The sequence below is a fragment of the Cuculus canorus genome, chromosome 2 (assembly GCF_017976375.1).
Source record: "Cuculus canorus isolate bCucCan1 chromosome 2, bCucCan1.pri, whole genome shotgun sequence".
Taxonomy (NCBI): domain Eukaryota; kingdom Metazoa; phylum Chordata; class Aves; order Cuculiformes; family Cuculidae; genus Cuculus; species Cuculus canorus.
In genome coordinates this window covers 94,742,878-94,762,300 of record NC_071402.1, presented here as the reverse complement: position 1 = coordinate 94,762,300, position 19,423 = coordinate 94,742,878, and the positions used below count along the sequence as shown (strand labels likewise).

The 19,423-nt window shown below is 41.2% G+C and overlaps 1 protein-coding gene across 2 annotated transcripts in view; it reads right to left on the bottom strand.

Moving 5' to 3' along the window:
• The window catches only part of DTNBP1 (dystrobrevin binding protein 1), a 72,487-nt gene extending 59,197 nt beyond the window's left edge, over window positions 1-13,290 (bottom strand). For both annotated transcript variants that reach the window (XM_054057390.1, XM_054057391.1), the window contains exons 1-5: window positions 13,202-13,290; window positions 8,635-8,685; window positions 6,782-6,832; window positions 5,860-5,920; window positions 3,738-3,870 (exon numbers count right to left, since the gene is read on the bottom strand). In XM_054057390.1, the coding sequence (XP_053913365.1) occupies window positions 3,738-3,870; window positions 5,860-5,920; window positions 6,782-6,832; window positions 8,635-8,685; window positions 13,202-13,257 (352 nt within the window). In that variant the 5' untranslated portion in view covers window positions 13,258-13,290. The remainder of the gene's footprint in view (window positions 1-3,737; window positions 3,871-5,859; window positions 5,921-6,781; window positions 6,833-8,634; window positions 8,686-13,201) is intronic.
• Window positions 13,291-19,423: the final 6,133 nt, after the last annotated feature.

Here is a 19,423-nt window from a genome sequence, read left to right as displayed (position 1 = left end):
ACACTCTTACAAGTTATATTTCTTAGTTTTATTTTTTTTAAAGGATGTTAATGTGTGATCAGATGACACTAGACTGAAATATGTCCCAAAAGTCTAGACGATTTTTCTTAGTTTATCAGGTCCTCAGGTGTTAAAGTATTTATCTAGAATTTGAGAACCACAAAAACCAATTTAATTCCTGGAAACACTTTCTTGCTAAAGTTTAACTAATTTAAATTTATCACATGTATTTTTTAACTGAAATCCGCTACCTGTAGTTCTGCAGTAGTACAAAAATTGTTAGAAAATCTAAACCACAGCTATATATCAGAAAGTATTTCAGTTTTCAATTTTCCCTGCAATATCTTTAATGTAGCTTTCCTGCTCCGTCCCAGCCTCCAAAACAACAGAAACCACTAACGAGTATTAAAGATGTTTTTAAAAAGTTCATTCATTTTCTGACTAAAAGGCAAAAGGGGAGAAAACAGAAAGATGATGGAAACAATTACATCAAAGAAATTACCTCTAATTCTAGGTCAGACATGGACATGGTTTACTAAAAGCTTAAAATTAGCAGGGAAAGTTACATATATACACACACAGGAAAAGCTCAATTCAGCTGCAACACTCGGAAAAATATTTACATAATTACGGTTCTATTAGTGCTGAATTTTAATTTGTTTTAAAGAAAAGGTCTTAAAAGCAGCTAGTATAATACCATTCACATGAAGCTAAAGCAGCTTCTTTGCAGAAACTACATAACAATTATACTAGGATATTTTTCCTTCATTATTCAATCCACAGACATGTCTAAGTTGACACCACCGAACTATAAGGCTTTTATACACATAACTCTCTACCTTATAAAACAACCCTCTCTGCTGAAGCACTCTGCCCTGGAGCCTATGAAAATGAAAAATTCCCTGTTCAACATAGCTATCATTATAACATATTACTCAAATTCCCTGCTTTTATATACATCTCCCCGATATTCTCTCTGATTTTCTCAGTAGAAGACAAACGTCATTTTGCTTCGTACAACCAAACTCATGAGAGCTAGAAGAGTAAAAGCATTTTTTAAACAACTGGTCAACCAGTTAGAAAAAATGTTTCAATTAGATATAAAATATGATTTTCTTTAAACATTTTCCTATCTACAAATTGTGACTTGTTTACAGTTTTTACATGCCACTGCTCAAATATGAAGCATATTTCATATTGATATATGTCAGATATTGGCAAGCAGGTATTTCCTCGACATCTCAAATAAAAATTAGCTTAAGTAATGATTCAGATTCTGGACAGGGGCAGTAACTGTCCTTTTCACTTTAACGTGAGAGTGATTTTTGCTTCAAAGTTTGCAACAGCAGCTAAAAGACGTTGTGTAATACAATAAATTTATCAAATGAACACAGATTTTTTTACTTGAAGTAAGGGATGACTGATAACATGAGTACCAAAGTTAAAGGACTTTATTTATAGAAGTGCTAAGGAAAATGTGACTTGTAATGCACAGCAAAAGCTGAAGAATCAGTAAATGACTCCTCGCAATTTTAAGTAGGTCACTGAAGAGGTTCATTTTTCATTATCTGAAATTTCTTTTATCAAAAGCAGATAGGGTTCCCTCTCAACTCTTAAAATGAAAGCATTAATAGATTTATTAGAAGTTCGCCATGTCACACCACAGAACTATTACTTTTCTGAAATGATTAACATTAGCCAAATTACATCTTGGATGCATAACCCAGGACACAGCAGTTTATAATTCTATATTTACATATTTTTCTTACAGAATGTTTCACTCAGAATTCACAGCCATAGTGTTAGTCATCTCTTGGAAAAGTGAATACAGATAACATTTATAAAAAATCGTTAGTTCAAAGTTATAAAAACTAAAATCACTGAGTAGAATATCAGAGCAAATTTCTGGTAAATCACTTCCAGAAGTGTAGATGGTGAATTTTGTATAAATTATACCTTTCTCTTCCAACAGACTCTATAAAAGTTATCAGAAAAAAAAAACAACTCCAAAAAACTCACAGTGGTGAGAAGGGACTAACAAAAGCTTCCAAGTAAATTACTTGAAATTTGACACACAAGGTGAGATTGTAAGATTTGGTTCAAATCTCATAACCTTAGCAGTAGACTTCACAATTAATTAGCTCCCTTGAGCAGACTGATTAATGCTCCCTTAAATCCTGCTCGTGGAATATCAAAAATAGTCTACACTGACTGAGCCTTCTCCAAGTAATTCTACAATCAGGGTGAGATTAATTCTGGTTCATAAAGCTCTGCATTAGGAATGGGAAGGTAACCCCAATTCATCAGTATTTACAGCATTTGCAGTTACGAACTACAAAGACAATTCCAGTATGTTTTTATTATATTGTTTATCTTTGGTCTACCAATGGACTGCACCACTGTGCATGATGATATTAAAATCAGTATTTAAATACATCATTATTTGAATTGATATTTCCTTAGAAAATAATTGAGCTTTTCAAAAATCCAACATCATGTAGTTACCACACGTGATAAAGCCTTACTAAACAAGGCGGTATAAGAAAACTGTAATAAAAAATGAAATACATTCCTTGGTTCAGAAAGAAACAGTGAAGTTATTAGCAGCCTACCTAGGAACAAGAGCCTATTTGTGCATATCCACTGACCACAGAAGAATGAGAAATTAGACTTTGAACAAAGAATAGAGCCCTCCTTTTCTTCACATCAGATTCCAGCACACAAATCCAGCCCACCCCACAAAAATCAAGAGCTGCAATTATATGAAAAATTTCTGTATAGTTCCCAGCTTGGGTAAGAATAGTGCAGGCAGAGTCCTTGGGGTACTTATCTACTAAAATCCACGCACAGACAGCAGTTTTTCAGAACTTTAATTTGATGTAACTTGAATACATATTCATGGCGGCAGCAAGAAGCCCGCTACTGACAGAAAGGCTTGCTACTTGTCAGTTGCTGTGTCCCCCTTTCAAGGGTTGGTAACACTAGAGCTTTTCAGAGACTTTTCAGAGAGAACATTTTTTCCTAATTTCATTTTCCACAGTGGATCAACTGTTTCGTATGAGAGGTTTCCAGTAGTCCACTAAAGCATTCATCTTTTCATCTTTTCAATTAAATAAGCAGGTTAACATTTGGTAAAGTTATAAAAATTGGAACCCATCAAACAAACATGAGGTATTTGGTAACCTTAAGAGGTACCATTGCTACTTTCACCTATGAAATAGCTGGTTTTCACTCCAGAATAGCGTAACCTTGTACACTAAGTTAAACTATGGAAGCTAGCTTTGACATCAACAATTACATCCACTAAAAATTTCTGTCTAGAAAGTGTCCCAAGCCAGGTAAATCCCCCAGCCCCAATCAACTGATGATTTAAAAAAAATTATTATATAAAATTATATAGGCTCAAAGAGAAGCAGCTACACACGAGTGTTCACACTACTTAAAAATCTTTAATAAATTTAAAAGACTTCAAGGTTAATAATATTCAACTGTTCACACCAAGATATGCAGTTGCCATGCAATTTTTTTTTCCAAATAACAAGATATAGATTATTTTAACTGCTAGGAGAGCAACCACTACTAATTTTGCTCTTTTATAAAACCAGTTGGTTTTACAACTATTGTTTTATAGTTGAAAGTATGTGTTTGGGAAGCAAATTTTTGAATCGCAAAGCTCACAACTTCAGCATAATCATCCATACTGACTTGAATGCTTGTTATGTTTATAAAAACCTTACCGAGGCTTGCCGTGAGGCATTCTAGATCTGCTAAAAACCCAGGTATTTGTTGGAGCTGATCCTGTAGTTCCACCAGACTGTTTCTTTTCTTCTCCCAGTGTGCAGAAAGCATCACAACTTCACTATCCACCAGCTGAAACAAATAAGGTCTTTAGTTTACTTGCAAATCTGTGAACCTATTTATGAGCATCCTGACTAATTTTTAGAATTCATGCATCTGAAACTGCAGGGTCAGCACAGCAACCTTATAGCACTGCCGCTTGTGTATTTCTCAAGTAAATAAACAGTCAAAAAAGTCCCTGTAGTATGAAATATTTATACCAAAATGCATTGATCAAAACAAAATAAAAAGGTTATTTATCAACATACTAACCAATGTAGAAAATATTTTATGGATACAGGGCTTAAAATCTTATTTATGTAAGTCAGACTATGAAAACCAGCAAGATCAGAAGATCTTAGGCAACAAATGTTTCCCTTAAATGTGATACTTGAGATTATTCAATTATAGTTTCCCTGCTCTTAGTTCCAGTTCCCATACATCCTCTTGCACACAACTGCAGCCCGTCGCTGTATCTGCACTCTGGATTTCTCAGTTTTTATAGAATTTAGTTGCAGACATGGAAGAAGTTTGAACAATGGGCAAAGGAAGTTCTCAAAGACTTACAATTCTACCCACTTCAGACAGACTCTTTTAAAACAACTTCTCCCATTTCCAAAATCCTCCAACTATCACTGTCCAAAAGCCATCCTGTTTCACCAGACAAGGCTTGAAAACTTATTCTGAACTCCAGTGCATAATGAAACATTTCAGAAGACCAACATCCTTATTTAAATAAAGCCAAGCCTATTTTTGAGAATGAGATACGAGGTTTATTAACATATCCATTAAACAGGCAAGCAAAAAGCCCCAACAACAACAAAAAAATCATCATGAGATGAGGCAAACACCAGAAAAACATTTCAGCCCAGAGATAATTAACTGCAGCTAAAATAACAATCATCTAAAAGCAGTATTTTTAGGACAATTTTGTAGATGGAACTGGTAATTAGCATCTATAATTTAACATGGTAAGATTGCAGGCAGCAATTGAAGCCTGAAATTTTCACATTCCGTTCAACATTTATAAAGTACTCATGCCGCCTTATTTATCTGCTGCAGGCCAGGGTACTGGGCAAGTGGACCTTTAGGTCTGATATGGTACAGTCAATCTTGTATACTTACACAATTCTCATTGAACCCTGTGTTTTCTACTTTTATAAAATAGAAACACAAAAACCCCACATGCAATACACATTCTGGATTCTCCCAAAAGTAAACTTCTAAATTTCATGGAAGACCTCAAAGTCTTTTCAGAAGCTTTTCATTCTAATTTTCCCAAGCAGCCATAACGTGCGAGATTGAGATTACATTGGTTTTAATATATATGAAACCTCACATTGTTTTCAGAACCCCAATTTTTGAAGCAAACTACTGCAAGTACTTAAAAATTCCATGCAAGTCATTTCAAAGGTCTTCTAAAAAAAAGTCATCATAAGCAGTAAAGCACACAAAGCTGGCAGAAAGAACCTCATCTTTAAGAACTGAAGGTTTTCGCTGGAAAGGGTGGAAAAGGTGGACCACATTATTATGCAAGAAGAATATAATATCCTTCTTACTCTAAATACACCTATTGAAAATACATTAAGCAGTGAGGTTTTTATCCACTGGCAAAAAAGATACAGAGAAGACTCCTAAGGAAAAAACAGGAATCAGGGGGAATGCAGCTAGCCAAAGTGAAAGTTTCAGCCAGGACAGACAGAGCTCAGTCATGCTCTGCATTGTGGCTACCCAGCTAACAGAGTCTGTCCCTTAACCATTGCTGTGAGACTGGTTGGGCATTGATTTGTTTGTGGGAAATGAACGACTCCTTTTCAACTTGATTTTCCTCTGTCCTTCAATTATTACACTGTCTTTATCTTGAACCATGAGTTTTCTCAATTGTGTTGTTGTTCTTGTCTGTCCCACTGCTGAGGGAATAAACAGGGCTGGGTAGCCTGTGGCCAGCATCAACCCAGTACTAAAAATATTAAAATTTATGCATTTTAAAATATTTCAAGTGTGGCAGTTATTTTTTCTTACCTCTCCAGCTTTTGCACAATCTTTGGCTCCTTTGTGAAGGGCAGCCCAAGCATCTTCATATCTGAAGAGAAGAAATATAAATTACTATTTTTACCATGCTCCACTTACAAAGGAAAAGGATTTAATGGATGCCACTGTGTTTATATTTATAGGGACTAACACAAGTAACAGTTTAAAAAACCTCTACAGTTGTCTTGATAGAACAGTAAATACCAGAAAGAAAGATACAGTAAGAAATAATTTATTTCAAAGAAACTGTGATTAACGTTTTTTAAACTGCTAGCTTACATCGAGAGCTAAATAGATCCATCAATATTTATAAGACTACGCATAAAAGCCTTAAGCACTACCTAGAACCCAATTTAATTGAGAAAATGAACAAACTTAAAATGACTGTAATCACACTCCATTCTCCCCCCAAAAAAAGAGAACCAATTTTTTCTTTTAAAGATAAAAATACAAAGGAAATTTATATTGCAGACAAGTTTTGTCAATCAGAAAAAGTGTGATTAAATACACATGGAATACACTTTCTTTTCATGGCAATGACAGGCATACTGCCTCTATTGTAACAGGCTATCATATCAAATATGTAAAAGTTACAAAAGGCTGAATTAAAACCACAGGCTGGGCCTCAGTGCTGGTCTCCTTCATTTCTGTGCATTAGACCTTGCACTAAAGTAGTCTTTCAAATGTGGCTTTTCCTCCAGAACTTGTGTTTCATTAACATGACAGCACTCAAGGATTGGGCAAGCTGTAAGTATATTTATCTTTTGGTAACCACCTCCACTCTTATCACTGCAGAACATCCAAGAAAAAAAACATTAGTAACAGCTTCATTTTCTTCTCATTTTCTTAGCCTAATAAAGTCATTTCTGAAATTATAGGAAGCAGACACTAACAAAAAAATGGAAGCTCATACCTGCTCAGTAATTCCAGTCCAGCAGAAAACTCTGGCAAACACTGAGCTGTTCTATAAAACAAATAGTAAATATACAAACGTTTTTAATGAATATAAAACTGTAATAAAAAATGTGTGCACACACACCTCCGTTTGGCAGATATGCTGAGCAAGCAAATATTCCCTACTATTCACTTTCACAAACAATTTGTCAATTCTGGTTTAAAATGCATTACCCCTGTGTATCTTACAAGAAAATTCCAAAGGTAGGGGTGTTTTTTCCCACTTGCTATTCTATGGTAGCCCACTCTTGCCTCTTTTTGACTATGTTCATTAAAAACAACTTTTATGAGATAATTTCTTAGTATAGTCAACAAATACAGACTGGGAGACCTTGTTTGTGAGGACTGAAGCAACAAAAGCACTGAGTACCTCAACATCTTCACTTGCTGTCACTAAATCATCCATCCTATTCATAAAAAAGTCCACCTTTTCTCTGTTCAGCCTTGTATTACTAGGGCTAGAAGCTGCTTTTCTCATTCTTGCCATCTCTTGTAAGCATTGATTCTAGATGAGCTCTGCCTTTCCTAAGGCTATTCCTTTATGCCAAAGAAGTTATGAAGAGGGTATCAAGAAGTTATCACTGATGCCCTCCAGTACTCTTAAGTGCATCATGCTGTGCCATCCTTTAAGTGGATATCAAGGAAGTTAAAGGCTGCCACAAGAATGAGGGTTTAATGATACAGAGAATTCCTCAAGTTGCTTAGAGAGGACATCATTATTCTCCGATCAGATGGCCAGTAACAAACTCCCATCACATCACCCTTACTGGCCTCTGATCTTGACCACAAGCTCTCAGCCATCCTTACTATCAAGCTAAGCAATGTTTGTCCCAGAACATTATCAGCAAAGCAGAAGTCACCCTGGCACACTCATATTTGTGATGATCCAATAGGTCTGCCCAGTGCTTTTCACAAAAAGTGCTGGATATTTACAGTACACCAGATGAATCTAAATATTACTGACTGAAAACATACAGAGAAGCCAGTTGCCTAAAACAGTTTTTATTGAACTCTGTTACCACCAACTATGGTTACCTTCTGTGTCTTGTCAATACAATCAATTTTCTGTTAAAAAAATTTTGCATCCAAAACACCAAGCTTCAGAACAGTTTACTTCAGATGCCTTATTTTTTGTTTAGGGCTTGCTTTAAAACTAATTTGTGCTACATAATGTGTTTTAGATAGAACATGTTTTACACTAAAGCATATCTGACATTATTTGAAGAACATACATTCACAGATGTTGCTTACAGACTTTAAGTAAGTTCATTTTGAAAGAATGAACAAAATACTAAAATACAGAGGATAAAAAACTCCACCACAACTCTTAAATCATCTTGAAAGAGATCACAGAAATACAGAATGACAGAATGGTCGGGGACAGAAGGAAAAATTGAAGTAATCCATTATACATATGTTTTCCACAATAAAACAGCTCATATTTCTGTTCTTACACTAAAGAAACTGAATTACAGTTTTACTACCTAAGATTCACGATGATTATAAACAATTACATTTCAGTGTACTGCAACCTGAATTGTGTTTGAAGTGCTACATTCACACTGAATAGTCACATTATTTAAATAGTCACTTATAAATTGATTTGTGGCCATCAGAAATTAATCATGCCTATCAATGAAGGCTCTATTAAGCAAAGTATTTTCTCAACAGTAGGGCTAAGCTTTTCTGTTGTCAAAAGAATATTCTGTAAAATTATATGCAAATATTCTTGTAACTGGCTCATACATATGAGCCACTTCTAAATTTTTCTTTAACAAGATCAATGCTATACATTAAGACCTTCAGAAGTACCTCTGCCTGCTTTTTTTCGTTTCTCTTGATTTGTCGCCCAAAGTCTTCAACCTATAAATCAAAACACAAAACCATCAGACATTTCCAACACCAAAAGCAGAGAACAACTTGTTTGAACACAAGATCAATGAGTTAATTTCAGTCTACTATAGTTATTTTTGTTTCAGCTTATTTCACAAATAAATCAAATTTCACTTAGTTTTGTGGAGACTGTCATATGAAATTATTTCCACTGGCATTACTTCCAAATCATGAGATTTTTGTACAAGCGCATCAAGCAAGTGGGTATGAAAAGTTTAATGGGAACTACATATGCAAGTCATCCAGCTCTCTATACTGTTCCCTTAGCAGACAGGTATTAAAGCTCGGCATAGAAGTAATCAATCCAATCCTAAAGAACATCCTTTACAAGAAGGCATATGTGCCAAGGGAAAGCATGACAGTCACATGGGGACATTTGTGCCCACTTGCCATAAGCCTGCAAATGCAAAACTAGCATGAGCCAAACTCTTCTGCCCACTAACAGAGTCTCCAGTAGCACCACCACAGTGTGCTGCTACTGTGCATATCTGGTGCTGTTTTCATCTATGGCCAATCGCAAACCGACTGGTATCTTGCTACTAAAAAACAAAACACCTCTCCCACTCCCACAGAAAACCTCCAACACTCCAACCAACAATAAATGACACACACACATAACACAACTCTTTTCCACACTTTACTCTTTTGCAGTCAACCCATATATGCTAGTCAAGTTGGCATGGCAGAGTGAAAACCAAAACCTTCTGCTACTCCCTGACCACCAAGATGACTGATCTCCTCAGCCTCTATGCCCTTTGGAGTCCCAGCTGTCCAGGACAGCAAGGGCTAGGAAGAAATAAAGGACACAGACATGAGCAAGATGGAAATGCACTATGAGCTCCAAAGGTATCCTCCAGATGTGACACAGACATACGTAATCTTGAGCATCCTAGTGACTGAGAAACACCTTAATATACAGATAGTCAGGCTGCTTCTAGGGTGGGACAAATCATTCCCCCAGTCTTGATCACCACCGATGTCCAAGAACCCAAAGCTCTACAGCAAAGCAGGTGGTTGACAATTCGAGAAAAGATATGCTAAGACAGATCTCCACTCCTTGTCAGAGAGCTGTTCATAACAGTCAAGTCAAGTAGCAACAACCATAGCCCGCTAAAGAACACTGTTGCAGAAAGGTCTGCAATTTGCCCTTCTCTTGACACATTCCCCTTATGTATCCCAGCCTGTAACAGTAGCACTCCTCTCCATACAGGGATAGCAAGGAAATGTTGCGTCACAAGTACTAGTTCTCTCGCTAGAATATCTGCTGAGCAGCCAGAAGTAAAAGTTAAAGGATTTATCACTAGACTACACAATATTGGCTTCCTTTCAGCAGTATTCTCTGTACAAAGTAGAGTCATGTGAGCCACATCACTCCAGCTGGCAGAAGCACACAAACTACTGCCTTAGCACATAAGAGCTCACATGTTGTTTTGGGGTTTGTTTGTCTGTTTGTTTGTTTTTTTTATACTCCTCCTGCAAAAGACTGCTTGCAGGTAAATGAGTCAAAATCTAGAACCCCACTGGATGCACAGAAGTAGACAGGAGACACAGCCAAGAAGGAAAAAGGGGAGCTCATTCTTTGTACACAGAAATGGTTAATAACCCTAAACTGCTCTTTCTGTAGATCACACAACCCCAGACTTAATCTTCTTCGGCTGTACATAAGCATTCCCTTATTCCTTTGGAAAAGATATTCTGTCCTTAGAAGCCCTAGAAAAGCTTCTCCCTCTCAAGAAATCCCTCCCTGTTCCATGAAATCCAACTGTTCCAATGTTATAAACATTCACACATGGGTAACAAGTTGGCCACAACTGGCCCAGCAATCCTGACACCAGAAATACTTTCCCTGTGTTTTCACCACTTTGAGCTAAAGACTTTACAGCATAAAATCACTTCTAGTAACACTTTGGTGGGGTACGGAACTGGTAATCAAGAACACTACAGTACTGTGGTTACATTGCCCAAGAAGGGAAAAGGGGCAAAAAGGGACAAGTCATGTTCCGGCCTGAACCCATGGGGACACTGCTGGAAAAAAAAAGATGCACTCCACAGTCTCTGTTACTATGGTTCCAAGATACAGGTTCTCAATGGCAACAAAGAATGTATTCCAGATTTAAAAAAAAACAAACAACTCAAAAGAAGGGACAACCCAACAAGGGTACATTAATGGAGCTGCTAGAATACAAAGGTGGAAGTGATGAAATCAGTGACTGCCCTTAGAACAGAAAAAAACACCGCAATACAAGGAAGAGAACAAATTAGAGACTACATGGAAACATATTAATGCCACTGCAGCAATACATGCGAATGCAGAGTTAAATGACCATCAGATCCAGCATGTCATGACCTCTCTATTGTTCTCTTTCATCATGTGAAAAACAATTTATTCAAAAAAAACTTACACTGTACTGAGGCCTCAAACTCTATGAGAGGTTCTAAAGATAACAGCAAAGCAAAGACAGCAATGAAGCAATGCCTTAGTTTGTATTCTTAAGGCATTTTAATATTTAAATATTGTTTGTTAACATGAGACAGATAACACATAGGCAATTTATCTCGCTGATCAGTAGCTTATTCTACCAATTTCTCTGGACCACCATATACTGTTGCAAATGAGTCATTATAAACTATTTTAATTTTCTGGAGTGCATGGGCATCCACCATTATATATAAATATTTACCAAAGTGGTTGTATAAGGCAGCCTCGACATGGCCAAAACACAGGCAGTTTTTAGCAGTCATTGATTACAACATAATACTATCCTGTGGCTCATTACGAGTCACTAGTTTTGCAGCATAGGGATGACCTTGCTGTCTGCCCATCCACTGATTTCCAGCAATGCTCACTGGGATCACCTGCTTGAACTAAAAATAGCACTGACACAGGTGCTATTTCACAATGTCCAATTTAACCCTCCCCTGGCACATCTTCCTGCCATTCCCTTGGGTCCTAACATTGTTCACCAGAGAGAAGAGCTCATAAAAAAAACCTAAACCTGAATTTCTGAATTACTAAACCTGAATTAAAAAGTAGAATTTCTTTCTACTTTTTAATGTAAACAAGACAGCTCCTCCTTCTGTTTATCCTGTGCTTCCCTTCCCCAAGTGACAGTGATACTGAAAGTGCAGGCAAATAAAACTCTCCGGGAGTTTTAGAAAGTGAGCATCCTCTACCAGGCCTGGGCAACACGAGGGAATGTCTTCAACGATCACGCGCAGCGAGACAAGAGCTGGGGACAGAATGCATTTCCCATCTACATGCATACATATAAATTCTCCCAGAAATCTTATGCATATTCTATTGCTTTCCAAGGACTAATTTTAATGTTATTATGAAACTTTGCAACAGTCAAAACTCTTTCCAATTTAGAGCTGGAGCCAGCTCTGACTGACCTTGCATTTGAGATGGGGCAAGGCTGCAAACAGAGGTGATCACAAAAGAAGACACATCTATTTGGCACAGATCATACTGAACACAAGACATTATCAGCTCCAAAGAATGAACAGTGTCTGGAAAAAAACACTGTCTGAAAAAAAAACCCAGAGTGATTTTCTGTACCAGAGTGACTTTCTGTTTAACTTTCAAAGAGCACAATGACTTATATGAAACTTAGCTTAAACAAAAAACATTCCACTTTTTGTAATAGAAACTACTTCTTGTCACTAACCGATCTTCCAAGGAAAGAAAGGATTTCCATATGCCGAACAGAGCAATTCGTTAATCTATAAAATGATCCGAAGGTCGGTAATTCCATAAAAAATTCAAGCTCATTAATTGACCCCATTCACATCTTTCTCGCTCCCTGGGAACAGCAGCCTTCCCGTCCTTCCCTGACCGCAGCTGCCTCCAAACACCAAGGCACCTCCTCCGCTCCTGGGGGTCACCAGGACCCACTCAGCCCAGCCCGGAAAGATCAGACCTAGGGGCTGCGTTTCCAGCCCATCCCGGGGCCGAACGGGGCTGCAGTCCCTTCCTCCTTCTCTTCATCGTCCCTTTCCCCTGTCCTCCTCCTTCTCTTTCTCATCCCTCTCCCCCCTGTTCTCCTCCTCCTTCTCTTTCTCATCCCTCTCCCCCCTGTTCTCCTCCTCCTCCTCTTTCTCATCCCTCTCCCCCGTTCTCCTCCTCCTCCTCTTTCTCATCCCTCTCCCCCGTTCTCCTCCTCCTCCTCTTTCTCATCCCTCTCCCCCCTGTTCTCCTCCCCCTCTTCCTCGTGCTTCTCCTCTCCCCTCCTCCTCCTCCCTCTCCCTCCTTCCCCTTCCTCGGTCCTCTCCTCTCTCCTCTTCTTACTCTTCCTCCTCCTTCCCCTCTTCCTCCTCTTCTTCCTCCTACTTCTCCCTCTCCCCCTCTTCTTCTTTCTTTCTCGTCCCCCTCTCCTTCTCCTCCCCCTCCCCGCCCCCCTGCTTCTCCTCGCTCCCTGCCCAGCCACGGGGCGCGGCTGCCTCTCCTGCTCCCCTCCCCTCCCACCAGCCCGGGGCTGCCACCTACCCGGCAGTGAAGTCCTGCTGAACGCTCAGCAGCCGCTCCCGCAGCGTTTCCAGCATCGTCCCGGCCTGCGACCGCGGCGGCGGCGGCGGCGCGGGGCGGGGAAATGGGAGGGGCGTGGGGCGACAGAGAGGCGTGGCTTAGGCGGGGGGCGTCGCGTAGGTGAGTGGCGGCGCATGGCGCGGGAGGGGCGTGGCTTACCGGAAGGGCACGGCTTGAGTGAGGGGGCGTGGCTTAGGCTAGTGGCGGTGTATGGACCGAGAGGGGCGCGGCGTAGGTGAGGGGGCGTGGCGTGAGGGGGCGTGGCTTGACGAGTGGCTTGGCGCGTCTGGGGGCGTGGTTTTAGCGAGGGTGCGTGGCTTGGGTGTGTGGTGGTGCATGGAGGGGGCGCGGCTTGTGTGAAGGGGAGTGGTATAGGGCGTGGCTTGGGCGAAGGGGGCATGGCAGGACGTGTAGCGGGAGGGGACTTGGCGTAAAGGGCGAGGAGCGTAGGTGGGAAAGGTGTGGCTTACGCGTGAGGGGGCGTGCCTTGAGGTGGGGCGGAAGGGGCGTGGTGTAGGTGGGGCGGGGCATAGCGAGAGACCGTCTGGCGTGACGTAAAGCGGTAGGGGCGGTGCTTACGGGGCGGGGTCTTAAGCGGAAGGGCGGGGCTTCAGGCGGAAGGGGTGGCTGAGGCACAGTAGTAGTTCCCTCTTAGCTGGAGGCTGTGGGCTGATGGCGGAGCTCGGGTACCTCTTTCCCTCTCCCCAGCGCGGTGGCAGCGGAAGTCCCGCCCCTTCTTAGAATCATAGAATCACCAATTTGCAAAAGACCTGCCACTATCTGGCACTAAACCATAGCGTTTAATATCTCGTCTGCCCGTCTTTTAAACACCTCCGGGGATGGTGACTCAACCCCCTCCCTGGGCAGCCTCTGCCAGTGCCCGATGACCCTTTCTCTGAAAATTTTTTTCCTGATGTCCAGCCTGAACCTCCCCTGGTGCAGCTTGAGGCCATCCCCCCCTTGTCCTATTGCCTGTCACTTGGGAGAAGAGGCCAACACTCTCTTCTCTACAACCTCCTTTCAAGTAGCTGTAGAGAGCAATAAGGTCTCCCTTAGGCCTCCTCCAGGCTAAACAGCCCCACTTCCCTCAGCTGCTCCTCGTAAGACTTATTCTCCAGCCCCCTCACCAGCTTCCTTGCTCTTCTCTGTGCACACTCCAGAGCCTCAACATCTTTCTTGTAGCAAGGGGCCCAGAACTGAACACAGCATTCAAGGTGCGGACTCACCAGTGCTGAGTACAGGGGCAGAATAACCTCCCTGGACCTGCTGGCCATGCTGTTTCTGATGCAAGCCAAGATGCCATTGGCCGCCTTGGCCACCTGGGCACACTGCTGGCTCATGTTCAGTCGGCTGTCAGTCAAAAACCGTAAGTCCTTCTCCTCCATGCAGCTTTCTAGCTACTCTTCTAGTCTGTAGCACTGCACAAGGTTGTTGTGCCCGAAGTGCAAGACCCAGCGTTTGGCTTTGTTAAACCTCATGCCATTGGTCTTAGCCGAGCAGTCCAGCCTGTTCAGATCCCTTTGAAGAACCTCCCTATCCTCAGGCAGATCGACATTTCCTCCCAGCTTAGTGTCATCTGTGAATCCACCAAGGGTGCATTCAATGCCTTCATCCAGGTTATGGATAAAGATATTGAATAGTGCTGGACCCAGCACTGAGCCCTGAGGGACACCACTGTGACAGGCCTCCAACTGAAGACAGTGTGTGTGGAGGCTTGATTATGGATGCCCTCACAGTGATGCATGTGGAGGACCTTCCCTCATTCTGCGTTGGCAGTGCCCCAGTGAAGGTGGGTGTAAGTGCATGTGAAGTGCAGGCTGCTTCAAGGGTGGATCCATCAGATTCCCTGGAGTTGCAGCTTTGTTTTAAACCGCAGGAGGGTCCATGGCAGAGTGGGATCCTCACCTTAGTCATAGAATCACAGAACGCCCTGAGTTGGAAGAGACCTGTGAGGTCCATAGAATCATGGAATGCTTTGGGTTGGAAGGGACCTTAAAGATCATCCAGTTCCACTGTAAGGTCTTTCCCAGAACCTTCTCTCCTCCAGGCTGAACAAGCCCAGCCTCTCCTCATACCGGAGAAGCTCCAGCCCCCTGATCATCTTCATGGCCCTCCTCTAGACTAGTTCAAATGGGTCTTCTGTGTGAAAACTACGATTGAGTCCAACTCCTGCCTACGCACAGGAGAACCCCAACATCCACACTATGTGACTGAGGGCATTGTCATAAAATCGTAGAATCATAGAGTAGTTAGGCTTGGAAGGGACCTTAAAGATCACCTAGTTCCAAGCTCCCTGCCATGGGCAGGTACACCTCCCACTAGATGAGGCTGCCCAACGCCCCATCCAACCTGGCCTTGAATACTTCCAGGGATGGGGCATCCACAACTTCCTTTGGCAACCTGTTCCGGTGTCTCGCCACTCTCATCATGAAGAAATTCTTCATAATGTTTAGTCTAAATCTGCCCCTCTCCAGTTTATACCTGCTTCCCCTTTTCCTGTCACCACAAGCCTGTATGAATAGTCCATCTCCAGCTTTCTTGTAGGCCCCTTTCAGGTACTGGAAAGGATCTTCTCGGAGCCTTCTCCAGGTTGAACAAGCCCAACTCTCTCAGGCTATCCTTGTATGGAAGGTGCTCCAGCCCTCTGATCATCTTTGTAGCCCTCCTCTAGACCCATTCCAACAGTTCTATATCCTTCTTATGTTGAGGAGTCCGGAACTGGACACACTACTCCAGATGAGCGTCTCACAAGAGAGGAATAGAGGGGTAGAATCACTTCTCTTGATCTGCTGGCCACACTTCTCTTGATGCAGCCCAGGATACGGTTGGCCTTCTGGGCTGTGAGTGCTCATTGCCAGCTCATGTCGAGTTTTTCATCAATCAGCAATAATAATACAGGCTTAGCCGTTGCAATACAGTCTAGAAACCTTGGCTGGCTCATGTCAAGCTTCTCATCAACCAGCACCCCCAAGTCCTTCTCTGCAGGGCTGCTCTCAATCATGTCATCCCCCATTGTGTACTGAAAATGGGGATTGCCCCAACCCAGGTGCAGGACCTTACATTTGGCCTTGTTGAACCTCATGAGGTCCTTACAGCCCCACTTCTCCAGTCTATCCAAGTCCCTCTGGATGACACCTCGTCCTCCTGGTGTGGCAATTAGACCACTCAGCTTGGTGTCATCTGCAAACTTGCTGAGGGTGCACTCAATCTTGCTGTCAATGTCATTGATAAATATATTAAACCACACCAGTCCCAGTACAGACCCCTGAGGAACACCACTTGTTACAGATCTCCATCTGGACTTTGAGCCATTTACCCGTACTCTTTGAGTACGACCACCCAACCAGTTACTTATCCACTGTACCATCCACCCATCAAATCCATATCTCTCCAATTTAGAGAGAACGATGTTGTGGGGGACCATGTGAAAGGCTTTACAGAAGTCTAGATATATCACATCCGTCAATTTACCCATGTTCACTGCTGCAGTTACCCCATCGTAGAAAGCCACTAAGTTGGTCAGTCAGGACTTGCCCCTGGTGAAGCCATGCTGGCTGCCATTAATCACCTCCACGTCCTCCATGTGTTTTAACGTAGCTTCTAGGAGGATCTGTTCCATGATCTTCCCAGGCACAGAGGTGAGGCTGGCAGGTCAGTAGTTCTCAGGGTCATCTTTTCTACCTTTTTTAAAACTGGGCACAAATTTACGCTTCTTCCAGTCACCAGAAACTTCTCCTGATTGCCATGACTTTTCAAATATCCTGGAGGGTGGCTTGGCAACCACATCTGCCAATTCCCTCAAGACTCTGGGATGCATCTCATCAGGTCCCATAGACTTATATATGTTCAGGTTTCTCAGTTGGTCACAAACCTACCGAGTAATTCCTTGAAGAGCTGGAAATCTGCTTTCCTGAAAATGTCCAAATGTTTCAAATGTCCAATTGTCCAAATGCTCCTTGAATACTGTCAGGCTTGCCACCATGACTGCTTCCCTGGGGAGCTGTTCCAGGGCTCCACCACCCTCTGGGTGAAGAAACTTTTCCCAATATCCAACCCAACCCTCGCCTGGCACATCTTCCTGCCATTCTCTCAGGTCCTATAATTGATCACCAGGGAGAAGAGATCAGCGTCTGCTCCTGTTTCTCCCCTTGTGATGAAGCTGTAGACTGCAGTGAGGTCTCCTGTCAGTCTCCTGTTCTTCAGGCTGAACAGCCCAAGTGACTTTAGCTGCCCGTCACACGGCTTCTGCATTAAACCCTTCACCAACTTTGTGGCCATCCTCTGGATGTTCTCCAGTAGCTTGATATCTGTGAACACAGACTATCATGCTTTTCAACAAAACCTGTAAGTTTCATTGTGTGGCCCACCACTGTTTTCTTTGGAGAATGCCAGGCTTGTATAGCTATTAGATGTTAGTAATTCTTAAAAAGAATGACAACCTAAAATGGGGGAGGGTGACTGTTAGTTGTTACAAATATTAACGAATGCAGTGAAAAGTTTTAATTAAGCTTCTAGATACTACTGTTCAAATAATAATTGTTATTAGTCATTGAACTAATCTTAAATTTCTATTTGATTGACGATTCAGTTTATAAGTAAAGCTGCTGAGATTTTATTTGTTAACTGATTAGATTTTGGTTAAAATTTAAAAAAAAATTAAGTGGACAGCACTGAAATAATTTGTTACAAGGAGAATGTATGCAAAGGGGGACTGTTCATTGTGTCATTAAATACTGCATATGTATACTCAGTGGATTGAGGTACATTCAGTCAAAAGTTGACACCATAATCCCATTAATTTTCTGCTTGTGTTCTTTTAGAGGAATCTGTAGGTTGTTTCTGATGTGGCTTATTGAAAACCGGTGTCATTTTGTGGCCTTAATAAAAGAAAAATTATTGAGTTGATCATTCCAAGCACTGAAGTTGATGTAGTTCAGCTCATCTTGAGGTCAGAAAGACTGTTCTCATGGCAGACTGCATATGAAGTTATGTAAAAGAGCATATAACATTTTAGTATTTTTCTCTTGCTTGGCCTAACAACGATATCTGAATGTAGAGACATCCCACTTCCCTGGATAGTTCACTCTCCAAACTAAGAAAGGAAGGGTTTGTATCAATGCATTCTTTCTAATGTATTCAGGGACATGCTTTACAATTGCTGACAAAAGCGGTGCAATCCGACCATAGGTAATATGCGCGTTATGGGAATTAAGGTTTTCAGAAAACAAGTCAGGGGTTTTAACTTTTAATTTTCACCTTTGCTTTAAGAAGGCATAAGAATTTCTTCTGTGTTACATATTTTCAGTTGTCTTGTGAATGGTTTTGTTAGCAGTGGCTTTTATAACTCATCGTGAGTAAACACTTTTAGACTCCATTGCTTCTTTTGCAGTTAAAAAGAAACTATTGAAATACTACTGTCTTGTACAATTTCATTGTCATCTCTGTGAGGAATTTGGGAAAAGAAATGTGTTGAGATAGTGCTAACAGTCACAGTGATGCTAGAAATAACAGGGATAGAAGAGACTTCTAAAAGCACATGCTATGCTCAAGGACTGTGGTGAATTATAAATACAGTTCACAGAGTTTTGTTTACCTGGCTCTCAGAAACTTAATACAAGGGAAGATTCTGCAAGCTTCATAAGTTATCAACTCACATATTTAGCTTGATCTTCTTGTTTTTTTTCTAGAGTGAGTAAGCCCAGTTCCTTTATTTTTCCTTGTAGTCACCTTCCAAACATCTTATTCTTATTGGTCTGATCTGCGCATTCCCCAGTTTGTCCAGAAAGTGCAGAGCTATAGCATTTCCCATCGCTGAAACTGAATTACATGGCTCCATTCTAAGCCCTACGTTATCTACATATTTATGCTAGTTAATTAATATTCATGTACAATAGCAATTAATTTAACAAACAGCGTTTGTGTGGCATGACAACTGTTCATCTTCTCAACCCAAGACAGATTATTAGATTTTTGGACAACACAGCAAGCTTCTGAGACAGGAGCAGATCCTTCAAGTGTTAATTCAACACAATGCCACCTAAAATGTTTTCAGGGTCTTTGGATCAAGTTTTCTGGAGATAGAATTAATGCTAAATAACTTTTTAGTATCTGTGGTCTTCAACTCGTATATTATCACAGCTGGTTATCTGGTAGTAATTATGACCTTAGTTTGAGCCAGACCTT